Source organism: Buteo buteo, chromosome 4, assembly GCF_964188355.1.
Source record: "Buteo buteo chromosome 4, bButBut1.hap1.1, whole genome shotgun sequence".
Lineage (NCBI taxonomy): Eukaryota > Metazoa > Chordata > Aves > Accipitriformes > Accipitridae > Buteo > Buteo buteo.
The window spans coordinates 34,249,870-34,266,055 of NC_134174.1; the positions used below are offsets into that span (position 1 = coordinate 34,249,870).

Sequence of the window (16,186 nt, forward strand, 5' to 3'; positions counted from 1 at the left end):
TCTCTGGTGTCTGGACCACCCGTAAGCAGTCCAGCTGGCTTCTCTGGCAGTGTTGTAAAGAGCGATGGTCTAAACAGCTTGTTACTGACACATCTATGTTTAAGTGTGTGGTTCCAGCGTGCGGGGAAGCAAAAGGCTGCGTCCAGCTAGAAGGGGGTCAGATGACTCATACCAGTCCTCGCTCCCAGTTAAACGTGTGGGACAGAAGAGTTTCACTGGAGCACTCGCAAAGAGAGGAATGGGGGAGGATGGTTTGGCACTCTCCATTTGCAGAGTCAGAGGGAGATGTACACCGTCTCTCCTAAGAATGTATTTGTGCCTCCCTTTGAAAAAGAGCTGGTTCCCTGAGGACTTCATCTGTCTTTATTCTCAAAAATAAAGGTGGACTAAAATTGTACCTTTCTGGTTTAGCCTGATTTTTTTAAGAAATAAGGGCTTTAGTCACTTTTTTTGGTCTCCCTCAGTGAGGTTTGATGCAGGAGTGGAGTTCTTTTAGGTCTGACAAGCCTTAGGGAAATCAGCAGCATGGAGAAGAAGCCATCGGTCAGTAGGTGGGTGGTGTAGCTGCCACAAATAGTGTGGCTCCTCCAGGTAGTAGGAAGGAGTTCAGGTGCAACTGCTGAAGGCCGTGGGAAGGTACACGAGGAGGAACGGGAAAGAGTTGTGAGGTCCCTGGGATAAGCTGAGGTTGCTACAGTGGAGGTAGGTCTCAAATCCATAGGAAAACAGATTTCCTTCCATTGTTGTAGAGAAACTTGTTTTACTCTTCCTACAATTTTTCAAAAATAACGGTTGGTTAAATGGTTTGACTTCATTAATCCTACTCCAGGAGGTAGAGTTGAAATAAATATTTCAAAAGTTAAGAATTCAATACAGAACAGATGGAACAAAACTTTTCTTCTTTGAAGGTGAAGATCAAATCCTTTCACTGAAGTATCTTAGTACTTCTCAAAAGCAGTCTCAGGATTACTGAATTTACAAATCCATCCAGTGTTTCTGGGTAAAGAATTTCCTGTGTTTGATCACAAATTATTACTTTTTTCACTAGTAAAAGCCCATGGAAAGTACTGCTCAGTAGTACAAGAAGGGCGCCTTACCCTCGGTTCGGTGTCCTTAAAATTTCCAATCATCACATATGATTTATAAAAATGAAAGTTTAAAGTATGTTACTTATCTGATGTTCTGGACCAATGCTATTTTCATAATCCAGACACAAAGTCAGCTCCTAGAGAAGTCTGTTTCACTTTCTAACCAGATGGTGCTTTGCCAGCCAGTATGTTCTTGCTTTCCCAAATAGTTGCTGTATGTTGGGATTGGGAATCCACAGTGCTTTGGGGAACTCTGAAGCGTGAAAGACTGTAAAGTCCTGCAGCCATTGCATGGGAGTGCTCCCCCAGGGAGGAGAAAGAGTAGGCCTTCCTGCATTTCAGGTAGGGGGGAAACTTGAGTTTCATTGCAGTGCGTTCTTACCAGAATTAAGCTTTAGCTTGATGTGATAAACACAGTAGCTCATTTGATTAAGTGCTCATGGTTTTGTTTGCTTTTGTTCCTTCCTCTGGTATAACATCGCTTTGTTCAGGGCTGCTACTCTATAACTTTTTCTTACAAAATGTATTTTTGAAATTACACCTAATAGAAGTACTAATTTGTAGTCTAGGGTTAGTGCTTCATGAGAACTCTTCCACAGCGTTCAGCAAGCTGCAGTTGCTAGAGATTGAGAGCTATAGCAGTTCCAGGTGTATATATGGAATGCCTTTTCTAGGCCAGACATCTGGGGAGAAACTCAAGTAATTTTATACAAACTTGAATTTTATTTTAAAATTAAAACCAAGTATGAATCTTAGTATTTTCTTAGACATAGGAGTAACTTTACTAATAAAACAAAAAGGGCAGTATCTGTTTTGGTGTAGAGGGCTTGACGTACAGTGCATTTCCTGATCAAAGTTCGTTTCTTTTTAACAGTATACTACATAATTAAATGTAGTTCAAAAAAATTTTTTTTAATACCATTGTTTGTAAATACTGATCCCCCCTGCAATCTAGCAAACATTTCCTGTCTTCTGAATGGAATTAAAATTAACTATTCCTGTTTTTTTCCCTGCATCCCCGCCTTCTTGTGTGAGTCTGCCAGCATTACTGGGCATAGTATTTTAGCATGCTTTTGCTGAGCAAGTGGGTTTGAAGCGCAGTTTCTGTGCATCTCACAAATTATTCTGTATTTTATGACTTTAGTAGTGAATTTTAAGCATACAGTTTAGAAATTATATTTCAACCATAGAGGCTGGATTTTTAGGCAATGTGAACGTTTTCTTCTCTTTTGCTATCTTCTTTCCACCACTCTGCCACTTTGGTATACAGTAGATAAAATCAGGTTAAAGCAGATTTCAGGATGCGTAAGACTTGACTATCAAGTGTGGTCCTTAACAGGCGCATGTCCCCATCTCCCCCCCCCCCCCCCCCCCCCCCCCAGTAGTGTAGTTCAGTCTTGAATTATGTTTTTAAGAGGGTTTTTTTAGTTCTGTGTACTAGTAGATTTATTGATGGAAAAATATTGTGAAATAGACGAGCACTGTATCAATTTTAAACACTGAATGACTTTCCGAAGTTTACCCCAAGGAGCTTAGTGCAGCAACAGCTGAAATGTCACTGTTTTCTGATTAGCAATTTAATCTTTCCTCTCTGGAAGACCATTATTCGTCTGTTCTATAAAAGGCACAGCGACTGCTTTCTCTAGAGTTGCAGAGAGCTCTAGTGTTAATCCAAATATGATATACATCCCAGATCTCTGGTTTTTATAGGGAAAATTCCTAAAATGGCTCCAGCAGGTCGGAACGGAGCTGTTATCAGAAAAAAAAAAGCACATGAGGATGGCTGCATTGCTTCTGATGGAGCAATTGCTTCTCTTGGAGCAGAGGCAGCATTTCCACATTTGCACAGTGATGGGCTCCCTGTTGTATGCCCAGCCAGACAGTTGGAGAGTCTCTGCACCATATCCCTGAGACCAGAGAAATTTGTTCTTCTGGATGAAATTCTGAAGAAAATGTGCTAATTGTTTTTCCAACCCAGATGCATTGCCTCTGTGCAGTGCTGCCTTAAATCTTATTATAAATTAACCTTGAAAAGTTCTGTGCAAGTACAGTGGTACTTGTTTAAAACATGAGAGAAATGTGTTTTATTCTGAACTACTTTCATATTACCAGCATGTTGGCCGACACTGTTATGTACTACTGTTCTAAGAAACATGTTTTCAAACAAACCCTGGAAAACCACTTGAAAATAAAACGTTAATGTGATAGTAATTAGGTGGACCAAACTCCACTGAAGCTGGCTTTCAAGAACATTTTGGAGATAATCTTATGTGTTCTTTCCTCTTGACAAAAAAAATGGTTAAGATCTTATTGTTGGGAAGGATTTGTATTCTGCCTATAATCCTCATGAATTACAGGGGGGAAAGGAGCTGGAAAGTTGTATGTTCCTAGAGCTCCTATTTGGTAAATAGGATTGAGGATATTTGCAGAAGAGACTGGGTAGGTCTGTGACTGCTGGTAATCTAAGCTGGTGGTAGTTCAAATTACAGAGCAGAGAGTCACTCACAAGAGTGAGCTAACTCTGATGCACGTTTCTAGGAGGTGGTGTTGATTCTAGGAGCTGTCATCAGTCTGCCACGTATTGGATAGTATTTTATTTACAGTTTTCTTCCTCAGATTTGAATTGAGACACCTTTGCTCTTTAATACAGTAAGCTCTTAGTTATCAATAGTCTTGTCAAAGAATATGGTGATGCTGAGTAATGCAACTGATAAAAGATTTGGTGGAGGTAACTACCATGAGATAAGAGAGAACTATCCAGTTTGTCATTAGCTGTGGTGACAGTATACAGCTTTCCAACTCTGCCAGTTCAAGCTGCCGCCACAAGCAACTTCTGCTGTCCCTGATGCAAGGAAGATGTGTCTCCTGCAAAATGCTCAGTTTCTGACCAAGAACTGATCTCTTGGCTTGATTTCTGGGGGCAATAGACTGCTTTTCTGGCAGCCCACTAGTCCAGAAAACTGATCATCAACAGGAAGTACTTTCTTTTTTGCTTAAAGACCATACAGCTTGTCCTTCAGCTTGGGGAGTTAGATCCCTTCTGAAAGCTGTTCACAATACACAGGGTGTCTGTGTCTCAGTGTAAATTTTAATATCGATGTACAAAAGATTTTTCTCCGATCTACTCACTTAGCTGCTCTCCTTGTTAGCATCAACTTCACTCTGCTAATTGCTTGCTTCAGGGAAGTGTCTGCACTTTGAGGTTTCTTTTCCCATAGTGGCATTGAGTTGCTTGGTAAGTGACTCAAAGGCTTGTTCCAGTATCACCACATGACTTGGGAGTTACTGGCTTAGTTGGGTAGGACCAGTATTCCCTCCCTGTTTCTCTTAGGAGTAGATAAACCAAAATGCATAATTAGGACAAAGTTGCATATTGCTAAGATGGTGGTGATAAATGTATGGAGCCTGCAGTGAGGAAGGGGAAGGAAATGTGATTCAGTGGAAAATGAAAGAAAAAATGAATGTATGTCTGTGTCATCGAAATAAGGGAGCAGATGGACAAGGAACAGTGCTATTCACTTCACCTTTCATTCGTTTGTACGTGGAGGATGTAAGTAGTACAGTCAGTCACCGCAGTGCTCTAAGTGGAAGATGACAGCCCACCAGCTTTGTGGGTAGGAGCCACTTGTTTGGGGAAGTCTTTAGATCAGATGCTGAAAGAGAAGTCTGGCACTCCAGGAGATTTTGCTTTTCTGACCCAGATTGTCCCAGCTGCTCAAAAAGAATGTGACATAACCCGTGAGCATAAGGGTCATGTATTTTTTTAAATCTGTATTTTCAAATGCAAAACTATTGTAGAAGTCACTAGAGCAGTTTTTAGGTTGTTTTGTGACTATCTGCCTGGCCCAGGTTTGGTGTTGCATATCCATTGGTGGCTGCTTGCTTCCCTGCTGCATCCATGTTCGGTGTGCCGCTCTTGTTTCCCTTCTGCCTTTCCATACTAGATTCTCATCTACAGGTGCAGGAATAATAAGCTGACTTGTAAAAAGCAAGCTTTCCAGCATGCCCATTTCACCTGAGACATGGGTAGTAGTCTTACAGGAAGGCAAATATCTCTGTTTATTTTTGTGTTTGTGAGTTTAAATCAGTGAGAATAGTAGACTACAAATCAGATTTTTTTCCTGTATATTTATGTTGCTAACTTCAGTCTCTTTTCCATAAGATAATATTTTGTATTTTTAATAGAAATTTTCTGGTATTCTTACAGATGCAAGTTATTCTTCCAGAACTGAACTAATCAGTGCAATGATGCTTCTTCAAGCCTGAAATCATGACTTGGAGAAGCTTATGCAGCTCAGCTCCCCTAATTCTCAAACCTGATAATTAAAATGTTAAAATCAGTGTCAACTTTTTAATTGTTGAACAGCTGAAATGAGGAAGGAAGTAGGAGTATGTGGGGAGAAGTATTAGGTATAGGGAAGAGTGGGGATCAAAAGAAAAATTGTTGATAGCTTTTCCTGAGAGATACTAAGTTTACTGACAGTTGGAAAACTACTAAATTTTTAGTCCTCATCTTTTTGTCCTTGTCATTTTAACTTTCTACTTACAGAAACATAGCTGTTGCTGCTATAGACTGAAAATAACTCCTAATCTTAAATGTTTGTGGTCTGAAATATCTATAAACATTTGTCCTTGTCAGAACAATGCATTCAGAGCCCCTTGTTGGGAAGGGATTAGTTATCCCTGTTCTCTCGCCCGCTCTCTGCACTGCTCTCTGCACGTAGGGAGAGCGTCCCTGCCCGTCCCTGCCCATCCCTGCCTTTCCCCGTGCGGCGTGCCTCCGTGCACGCGTGAGCAGGGCTGACCTCAGCTCGACTTTGTTTCTGGTTTAGGGGTCAGGGTTGTGTCTTCAAGCTTGACTTAACTGGTTCAGATGTAGCTCAGCAGCTGCCGGGTTTGAATGAGGTAAATTGTGACTGTGCGCTCAGAACAGCAGAAAATAGGTCAAGTGTGGGTTGGGTTTACATAGAAAGCACTAGCATCGCCTGGTAAGCCTAAGCCTCTTCTCTCAGCTCAGACAAAGCCGTTTAAGGTAAACTGGGAAGTTAGGATCTCCCCAAAAAACTTTCTAGCCTTCCGTAGCCTCGATGTTTCTGGCCGGCGTTGCCTTTTGTGAGAAGCCTGGAGCGGGAGGGAGGCTGCCCTAGTTGCAGGGGCGTGCGGGGGGTCGGGTCGATGTGTTCCCCCTGGAGCGGTCCTCTCTGGAAGGCGTTTCTCTGCCGGCTTGCGTGGAGCAGCACAGCCCTGCAGCCCTCAGCGCCTCTCTGACCTCCTGCCCACCAGCTGCAGTGGCGTGGCAGCTGGGGTAGCCTTTCACTTGTCAGAAAGGAATAAGGAATATACTGTTTACCAGTGGTTTATGCGCGTGTGCGTGCCTAGAAAGATAGTGAAGCAACAGAAGATCTGTATATTTTAGTCTCGGCTGAATTTGATGATTTCCCTGTAGGCTTTTGGTGTGGTCTGCGTGGCATCGGCAGTGTCTGCGCCTGCCTGGTGGTACCTTTGGGGGTGTCAGCTGCTGCCAGTTTTTCTGTGTTTTAGTTAGAGTCTCATCTTTTGCCACTGGAAAAAAAGTCTTGTAGCATGGCAGAGAGGGATACTACCAATTAACAGGTGATGTTAATATCTTTGGTATTCTGCCTATACAGATTTTATGTCACTGTTTTGTTTTGTGTGTTTTTTCCCCTGCTCGCTCTGATGTCAGGCAGGACAACATTAAGATTGAAGGTTTGTTAAAAAGTTACAACAGATCAGTGATATAATCAGATATGTCAGGTGATACAACCAGTGAAAGGTAAAAGAGGAGGAAAAAAGAAAAGGATGGCTAGTTATCAAGGAATGAAAATCAGGGAATTGTGCAGACCTTTCAAACGAGGAGTAAAAATATGCATGGATGTGTTTGAGGCTGGGTGCAGGTAAGGTATTTAATTTTTTTTTTAATTGGAGAAAATCATCTTCCAAAAGACGGCATTAGAGGACTAGTATAAGTTCTCAGCAGTCTAGACTTTAAAACCAGTACTTTTTGTTGCCACTGCTCTCTGAAGACTGTCGTGGCAATCAGTAGGCAGGTATTGGACTTGTTCCTTGTTTTTCAAACTGCAATTTCGAAATTTAATTTCTATGCAGTTGAAGTTCCATGTGGTTGTAAAAATGATTTGGTGGAAAAAGGCAAAAAAAAAAAGGGTGGGGGGCTCATTTTATAGAAACTGATTTTAAGATATTCACCCATGAAATAAGAAAACTGAAGGTTCAAGCTTTTGACACTTTGATTGCTGAATTTTTCATTTGCACTGTTTCAAATTAAATGTGGTCCCTGTACCATTAAAGTACTAACAGAATGCTTATTTCCATGTGCAGCACATACTGCGTAAACATGGTAAACAGGACTCTCAAGTTGGTTATGTACTAGTTTTCATTTAATTCGTGTCCTAAATTATCAGAAAACCTCTAAGCAGCCAGAGGAAGCTATAGTTAATTAAGCCACAGATGGTGAGGACTAATGTGGTGTTGACCTTTGTGAGGACTGCAAAATCTACTTAGTCTTTCTCTGTAAAACACTAGCTGAAATGAGTTCCTACTGATATTAAAAAGATGTCCTTGATGTATTGAAACCAAATGCAGAGACACCGTGGCCAAGGAGGGCACTTTCCCAAATAAACATTTGCAGGTTCCTAATGCACGGCATGTGTTGAGGCTTGGTCTTCAGGGCTCTGATTTAAGTCTTTTTAGTGCCAAAAGCCACTGTTTTTCCAGGACTGATTTTCCTGGAATGCATATTGTCAGTTCTTCTCTTCTTCACTGAAAATGGGGAGTTGACAGCTGACTGGAGTTTCTGTACCCTCCTATAAGCAGCATGCAGGCTGTGTGATTGGGGATAGGAGCAGCTACTTGAATCCACTTTCTAGTTGTTGTTTTGTGCTCTGGGGTTTCATCTCTCGAATTAATGAACTTTTTTCTGCCCTCTTTGTGAAGAATGAATTGGAGAAGTATTTTAAAATGCTGAGGAAACATTTTGCTTCAATAGTTCAAGACTTGTTGGGAAGGTAGAGAGTTGTGGCGTGCAGGCGTTCCCATGACAAATGTGCCTGGCTGCCCAAAATGGAAAAGGAGCTTGTGGTCATTTGAGCCTTTCAGAAGGCACTTTGTATGGTCTTTGGTCACTGTGCAGGTTTGGCTCATCCCGGGAAGCCTCTCAGTATCCTGGACAGTATTTTGTTTGTGGATGGGGCTTGAGTAGGAGAATTCTATATGTATTTGGATTTTGACTTGTTTTTTCTGTGGGTACTGTCTTTGAAATTCCTGTTTGATCATGACTTAAATGAATTTCAAAGCATTGTAAGTGATTTGCACTTGTTCACCTGTGGCTTTGATAAATTATGTTTGTCCGAATAAGCTCCCTGAAAATGCTTCTCTGAAGAAAGATTTCTACTTTCTGGTTGAAGTAGCGTGGTATCTTAACCTGATGGTATGGTCTATAGTTTCCAACCTGCTCTATCATTTTACACCAGAAGAAAGAACAGATACACTCTGAAAAAACAGTGGATCACTTTATTTGGGAAAATTTCATTCTTTATCCTTCTCAGGACTTCCTAGGAGTTGAGCACGTCCCCAGTGGGTGAGAATTATCACCTAGAGAGACATGCAGCTGACTTAAGTATTTTTTGGATAATTAAGCAGAAAGTCCACTCCACCAGAAGTGAATTCCTCTATTGGTCTGGAAAGAAGGAAGAATAGCAGCAAAGATCTAAAAAACTTTACATAGATTGGCAAGCTTCTGGTAGTCACATTGCTTCATGTGACTGTCTTCCAGAAGGGCAGGAAGGATTATCTCGACCATATCTTTCTAGCCCATATGCCCTTTATCTTCTTCCCAGTGTTGCATATAGTCATTTGTGGAGCAAGGGGCACTGCTGTATGAAGTACATAAAGAGCTTCCTACAGTAGATTTGAAGAAGAAAATTGCAGTCCCATTTATTTGATTTGCATTCTGATTTGCATTTCATAAGGATTTCAAACCAGCCTTAACATCCTCCTGGAGGAGGTATTCCAGGACTTGTGGAAAAACTAGTCTAGGAGAGGGTAGCATACTTTTGTGAGTAAAACTACTTTCAAATGAAGTCTGGAGGAAAATCCTGCAGGGCATTTAATTCTTCTGTGGGTTAGTCTTGTCAATCTTGCTACTTCGACCAAGAACGAGGGGAAGACTGAAGGTCATAATTGCCAAGGTTCAAATCTGTAGACAGAGTGGTTGTTTCTTGGGCAATACACATAACAGGGTAAGGAAAAGGACTGGGCGCTGCAAAGTCATCTGCTCATCTTCTGTGCTAAGACAGGGAAGAGACTGCAAGTCACCAGCCTTGCTTGTTGCCCTGTCTCCCTGTTTTTGCCAAAGTTTGTGGTGTGTGCTAAAACAGTGTGCTTAAGGCCATCACCTTATAGTTTTAATACACTATGCGATTAATTTCCTAGTTTTTAGATGTTCAGATTTAAGATTAATGGTGGAAAAAAGTCAGTCACGGTGCACATATTTTTTCATAGATATATGTAATATGTACACAAAAGAACAGAATTTTTGAAATTCCAGGAGCCTTTTTTTTTCCAGTATCTTGATTCTGAGCTTCAGTTGTCAGTTACAATTTTGCTTTGCTGTACTGATTTCTATTGACCAATGTATAGCATGTTCGTGTCTAGAAGCAAAACACCTTTTTTTTTTTTTTTCCAGTCATGGTATGTTAAATGTGTATTTTGTGTGTGTGTATTTAGAAACTCTGGGTTCTCATTGATATCCTCTACGTAATCCCAGTCATACCTGCATGTAGTTTGTGTAATGGATCTTTGTCCTCACTTGTGCCTTTTGTAGCTCATCTTTGAGATGAGCTCATTTTTCTCCAGGAGTGAGGAAAGAAGTACAAAACAGACTTTGCAGTCTTTTTTTCTAAGTGTTCACATGAAGCACTCTCAATCAAAGGTACTGATTAGTCAGGCATGTGAATAGGAGATAGAACAAAAAAGATTCAAATGCATTGTCTGTAGGATCACCAGTATCTTCAGTGTCAAGTTCAAAGATGCCTAGGAAGGATGTGAAATCTAAAAAAAGAAAAGCAGCAGTGTGTGTTGCCTTCAGAAACAAATCAAAAGTGGCTCAAGAGAACGCAGAGACTCAAAAACTTTGCATAAAGAACTCACTGAAGTAGAATAACGTTAAGAGTAACAGGCCTGACTTCATGGTACCTAATCAGTGTGTAGCCTTGAAATGAAGATATAAATTCTCTTAGATGGGACTGAAAGAATTAATCAAAATGTACGAGCTCTGCATATTAACTGCATTTTTAAGTCAGGCAGACTCCCAGTATTGCAGTGCCTCAGTCTATTGCTTAGGTCTCATGCTTGTGGATCTGAGAGGGGAAATTTTTGGTACAGGAATCTCTTGCAGCTGCTGTGAAAGAGTGCATAGGAAGGAGGACAGATGAATGATCATCACACAGCTCCAGTTCCAGGGTCTGTTGGGTTCCCCTGGCAAATAATTCCCTCTTTCCAGTGGTGGTGTTGCTTCTGTATGTAGGATCAATGCAAAAAATGGATTTGCACAGGAAAGTAGAACAGCTAATACCCTTCTTAGATTGCCTCAGGAGGGGCAGTGTTTTGCTACTCTGCCATTCTTGAATAAATTTAGTGTTGACCCTCTTGTGCCTCTGATAATGCTAGCAACGTACTTACCTAGTTGGTGTTTTTAACCTGGTGGTGGAGGTCCTGTTGATGTTACCCTTCACGTTTACTTTGTTCCACTGTACATGTATTAAAATGATCATATTGACCATTCCTTTTGGATCCAAGGCCATATCCTTTTCAAAAGCATAAGGAGAGAGAGTAATTTTCTCTAATAACCGAAGCATTGATGCCATTCTCTGTGTTGGAGCACGGCAAATCTTCAAGTGTCAGGAAGTGAATTTTGAATTTGAAATAGACATCCTGTGATCAGTTGGTTAGCAGGAATAATCGCATCCAGATGAATAGAGAGAAATTGCTCATGTCACTTGAGGGCCTGGCAGCAATGCACGATTCCCTGAGTGTTGCTTGTATCTTTGTATTCTGTGGCTGGAGCTCTTCATAATAAATTGTGAAACATCAAGGAGCTTGTTTGAGATCAAGGAAAGAAATTACTTTATCTCAGCTGCAGTACTGATAAAACATTTTACATTTTGTATGTGGAGAATCACTCTGATTATTTTAGCTGTCTGAAGTTCTCTTGGCACAAATGAATGTTCCTGCAGCTCATGGATTTCCAAGGCTGTCTTCTGTACGAGGCGTCACCAAGCTGCAGTGCAGCTTTATTTTTCTGCCACAGCCTCAAAGGCAGAAATAGCAAGTTTGCTCTGAAGTAGAGAAATAGGTATTCTAAGAGACTAGAGATAAAAGATGATTTAAGCCATGCTTTCAAGGATATGAACCAGATTTTGTGCCTAGTTTTTCCTTGTTAGGAGGACAGTGCCACCAAATACATCTTAATTTCCCAGATGATGTCCTACTCAAATATAGTGAAAAAGAATCTTTTCCAGGAGAACTGAATATAATAAAAATTAAAGCATGTCTTATTTGAAATTACCTAATGAACAAAGGCCTACATATTTGATAATCAGTAATGGTGTTTCTCTCAGAATGTTTTGTTTCTCTTGAAGTGCAGCTATCTCTCAATGCATTATCTTTGTGGGTTTTATATCTATGTTTATGCTCAGTATGTCCATATTAAATTTTACAGATACGGAAAATAATTTTTGTTTAAAAATTCATTTAACCATTATTTAAACAATTCTTTCTGCATACCTGTAAACATTGAAGTCTTTAGAGGGCAATTTTAGCTTGTAGTAAGACAGTATTTATGAAAGTGTGATCCTATTAATAGCTTACAAGTCTGGCCACATGTGGGATCTGACATACCGTGTTCCCATGAAATAACTTCTAGCACTGTTATGCTTTTAAGTTTTTTCTAAAAATAACACAGGGATTTGTAGGCAATCAGTAAAATTAGCATCAGACTACCTAATATTGTACTCTAAAATACGTCTAGGAAAAAAACCAGAAATGTTACAAGTAAACATAACATATGGTTCTTTTTTTAATCTCTACTTTAGGACGACGTAGACAGTCTAAACCCAGTTCTCAGGGATAACCCGCAGTTACATGAGGAAGTAAAAGCCTGGGTAAAGGAACAAAAGGTTCAGGAGATTTTTATGCAAGGTAATTATGTGGGAAATTGTGTTATTTTTATTCTGTGTTAGCTAGTTGAAGGCCACTAGTTGTGTGGGACTCATCCCATAGCATTTGTGATATAATGGAGAATATATTTCTAATTTGGAAGTTATTTTTTGGAAGTATTTGTTAATACAAGAAAACAAGACTATGTAAGAAGCTGTGCGTGACTTCTTCAGACTGTTCTTAACTTGTTTGATTTTTTAGCAATTACAGCAAATGCTGAATATCATTAGTCTGAATGCAGGTATTTTTATAAAGTTTGTTGTGAAAATAAGTGTATGAATGGCAACTACATACCTTCTAGCATGTTTAAAACTGTTCTGTGCTCTGTTAGTGTTACTGTTACGTGTGATAACTTCTCAGCTGTCTGTGCTTGTAGTTCTTCACAGTTCTGTCACAGATGAAGAATACTTACAAATCCCCACCCCATACCCTCACCCCCTGATTGAAAAGTGCCTTTCAAATCAGTTACGATTTTGTAACTCGATTCTAATGCTGGAAGGTTGCAGCAAATGCATACATCATTTTTACAGTGTAGATACAAGTTATGTGAAAACTAGTATGAATTAGAATAAATTATTTTGCCTCAATCTTGCCGATAATAAAAATATTACAAGCATTTGCATTATATTCATTAACTTTCTGCAGAACTGACAGGCAGCTCTACAGAGGCATTCCTAGCAATGGGAGAAACTAACCTCTGTGGGTCTGGGTTAAAATCCCCAGGCAAGCAGTAAAGCAATTCCAGGACAAAAATGCTTAAGCAGTCATTCTGTAAGTTAAGGTTGGGAGGGGAGCAGTGAATAATCTGGTATTTTAAGGATGGTGCTGAGGTTTGCTTGCTGTCTGGTTTCTTTGATAAAACTAAGATTAGAAGACCAAAGGAATATGGTAAGTACAATACTGAAGTTACAGAAAAAAACTTTGTCTTTCATTTTGTGGAGTTTCTAATTTGACTAGATATGATTATTCTTAAGGGCCACAGAGAAAGGATGCTGAAAAAAGCAATGCGTGGAATTGTGTAGGTAGTAAGTTGGTATGTCGGTGTTAGTCATTTTAGATTTTATCTAAATATCCTCAGATACAACATGAGTTAATAGTCTGTTGATGAAATCTGCAGCCAAAACTGGATTGAGAGGTGATGTGAAATCAAATTAGAGCTATATGAAAAGGAAACTAAAATTGAGCTTGTTTATTGTATTTTATTAGAGTAACAATAATAAGACAATTATAAAAGCCTCTGTGTACACTGGTACAGAATCAGTACTTGAGCAAAGCCCCAGCAATATTGAAATAGTCATCTAAATGAAACTGCCAGCCCATCATCCACACAATTCATTTACGTCCCATCATTTCAGAAACTGCATTTTTGTCTTCATACATATAATTCTATATAATTTCTCAAAGAGATGTTTGGATGCTTAGAAGTGCACAAATTAGGAGTATTTTAAATGATGAGATGAATCTAATCCAAACGTCCTGGCAGACTAGCTCTCCTTGTCCAAGGAGAAGCTGCACTTCAAATCCACTTGCTCACCTGATGTGACGCAGTGTGGCCTGAGGAGAGATGTGCTTCCTTGGGCAGTGACGTGCCATCCTCCGCCAGGGCCTTTGCAGTGCCACCACCTGAGGCCCGTGGGGTGGTGGTCAGCCAGCAGAGACTGCTGTCACGTTCTCCTGGGACATAATCTGCTCCTGGTCACGGAGACTTTGCATTTGGCACAAACCTTTCAGTGGCTTACAGACAGCCCTCTAGCAGTGCTAGCTGCTGTAATCTAGTCATGTTACTCTTCTTTTCTCCTCCCCTCCCTTCCCTGGTTTTCTTCACCTTCTCCGTTATTACCATTTCCCTGTTCCCTGCAGTTTAAGCAACATTTTCAGTTCTACCTTGTCTAGACGCATCTATTAAGGTTGTTACTGTATTCTCTTACTTCGTCCTCTACAGCATTTTTAGGACCCAGCCTTTTCCTTGTTGTCTATGATGCTGAACCCTTCATCTCCTATCTTAGTATTTTCTACTGTGACTATCACAGTTAAAACGCAGTTTATCTGAAGAAAGAGGAGGGTCGGAGAAAAACATTAAAATTGGGTTTCAAATGTTTGAAAAGAAAGATGCCAATTTGAGCAGGGGGAATTTTAGTCAAAACTGGTCCAGTTATTTACAAGAATGAGACTAAAGAAAAAAATTGGCCCTTGCGACCTTTTCTTTGGGCAGCAGCACAGCAGCATGCTTTGCAGTAGAGATTGTAGGTTTGGCAGGAAAGTAGTTTATTCCTTGTTTTAAAAAAACAGACTCCTCCCAAACTTGGCCAAGTTGAAAGCTTTTGGGACAAATAAAACAAGTTCAAGTAACATGGTAAAGTGTCTTTGATTTTTAACAATTAAAATCTTTGAATTTTTTCTTCCTCTTAGATTTATTAGCACTACAATCTCTGAGGCTGTGTGTATAATAGTCCTCCTGAAACACTGAGCGTGCTTCAGCCCTCAAGATATTTCCTGATAGTACTGCAGTGACTGTTTCAACAATGTGTAGCTGAGTGTGATTCAGCCAGGGACTGGAGACAAAGCCAGGCTTTTCCTGTAATGGCTGCTTGTGGCTGGGCTGGGCTGGGCTGGAGCTGAGCTGTCCTGTGTCGTATGACCGCAGTTTCATTTTTCTCCTTCTTTCTGACACGCCAGCAGCACATAAGAACTCCCCCTCTCCGCTGTTTTTAAAGGTAGATAAAGTGTCTTTTAAAAATAGATAGGATAACAGCTGGGATGAAGGGCAGACACAGACTAGAACAAGGAGTAAGAGGAACGAAGTTGGCACTGGGTCAGTGCAGAAGAGTATAAGAGAAGCTGGAAGCTGATGGAGAAGGACGGATGGAGCTTGTAAGCTGAGAAGACTGGGAAAGGACTTGGAAGCCAGTGGCCTGGAATTGTAAATTCTAAAATGAGACAAGAAGCTGGGGAAAGGGGAGAGGCTGGTTCTGGTTATGCAAGAGACTGAAAATCATTGTGCAGTTAACAGTAGGATGCAAGAGAGGAGGAGCTGGGATAGGAAAGTAGGAATGGGAAATTTGCACGAAGAGACACAGGCAAAATTTTACTGAGACTGTCTGAACAAGGCAGAGCTTTGGGACAGCCATTAAAAGTTCGAGACATGGAGAATGCGGTTGGGTCAGACAGCCAGAAGTGTGGGAGCTGAGCTGGAGGCGTTTTGCAGGGGCATATGAAGTAAGGATTGGAGAGAAGCCATGAGGAAATGTGTCCCCATGGGAACCTTGTCTGGTCCAAGACCAGGAATGTGAGACATAAGTTTGGAGATTCTTCCTCTTTTTCTGCCCATACGTATTGGTGATTGACAGTGCCCATGCTGGTGTGCTTTTGACCCATGTCTTTGCAGCTGGAAACATGCTCCGGGGATGAGTTAGTGCCAGTAGCTCAGAGGGTTCAGTGGGTTTCAGTTGTGCAGTGAATGATGCGGATGTGGGTCAAAGATGGGTGCCATTGCATAGTGTTTCTGTTCCCAGCTGTTTTAAAACCTAGATAATCACATGCAAAAGGTATTTCAGAAGGCCTTGCTAAGGTTCCAAAATTAAACCCTAAGACCACTTGGAAATGTTTAAATTATTACTGCTTTTGCATTTCTCTTGATCTCTCAAATGTTGATGTTAAAAGCAGTCCTTATGATCACACACTTTCTCGTGCAGAGGATATAATGGACCCAGTCATGTGAATATGGATATTTTACTAGAGAAAGCTGTCACCTCTGAGGTCCCTGGCCTGTTTGCTGCAGATGTTTGAGCTTGCTTAATATACTGGGCAAGGGTTGGAAAAAAATTATCTTTAGGAAAGACAGGGGA

General features: G+C 40.6%; 1 protein-coding gene across 6 annotated transcripts in view; it reads left to right on the forward strand.

The window, feature by feature from the left end:
- The window catches only part of JMJD1C (jumonji domain containing 1C), a 171,435-nt gene that overhangs the window by 119,599 nt on the left and 35,650 nt on the right, over window positions 1–16,186 (forward strand). For 4 of the 6 annotated variants that reach the window (XR_012650077.1, XM_075025490.1, XM_075025491.1 and 1 more), the window contains one exon: window positions 12,218–12,323. The exons of the other annotated variants lie outside the window; for them this stretch is intronic. Coding sequence is in view for 3 of the 4 variants with exons in the window: in XM_075025490.1 (XP_074881591.1) it covers window positions 12,218–12,323 (106 nt within the window). In the remaining variant the exon portion in view is untranslated. The remainder of the gene's footprint in view (window positions 1–12,217; window positions 12,324–16,186) is intronic. 6 annotated transcript variants of the gene reach the window in all.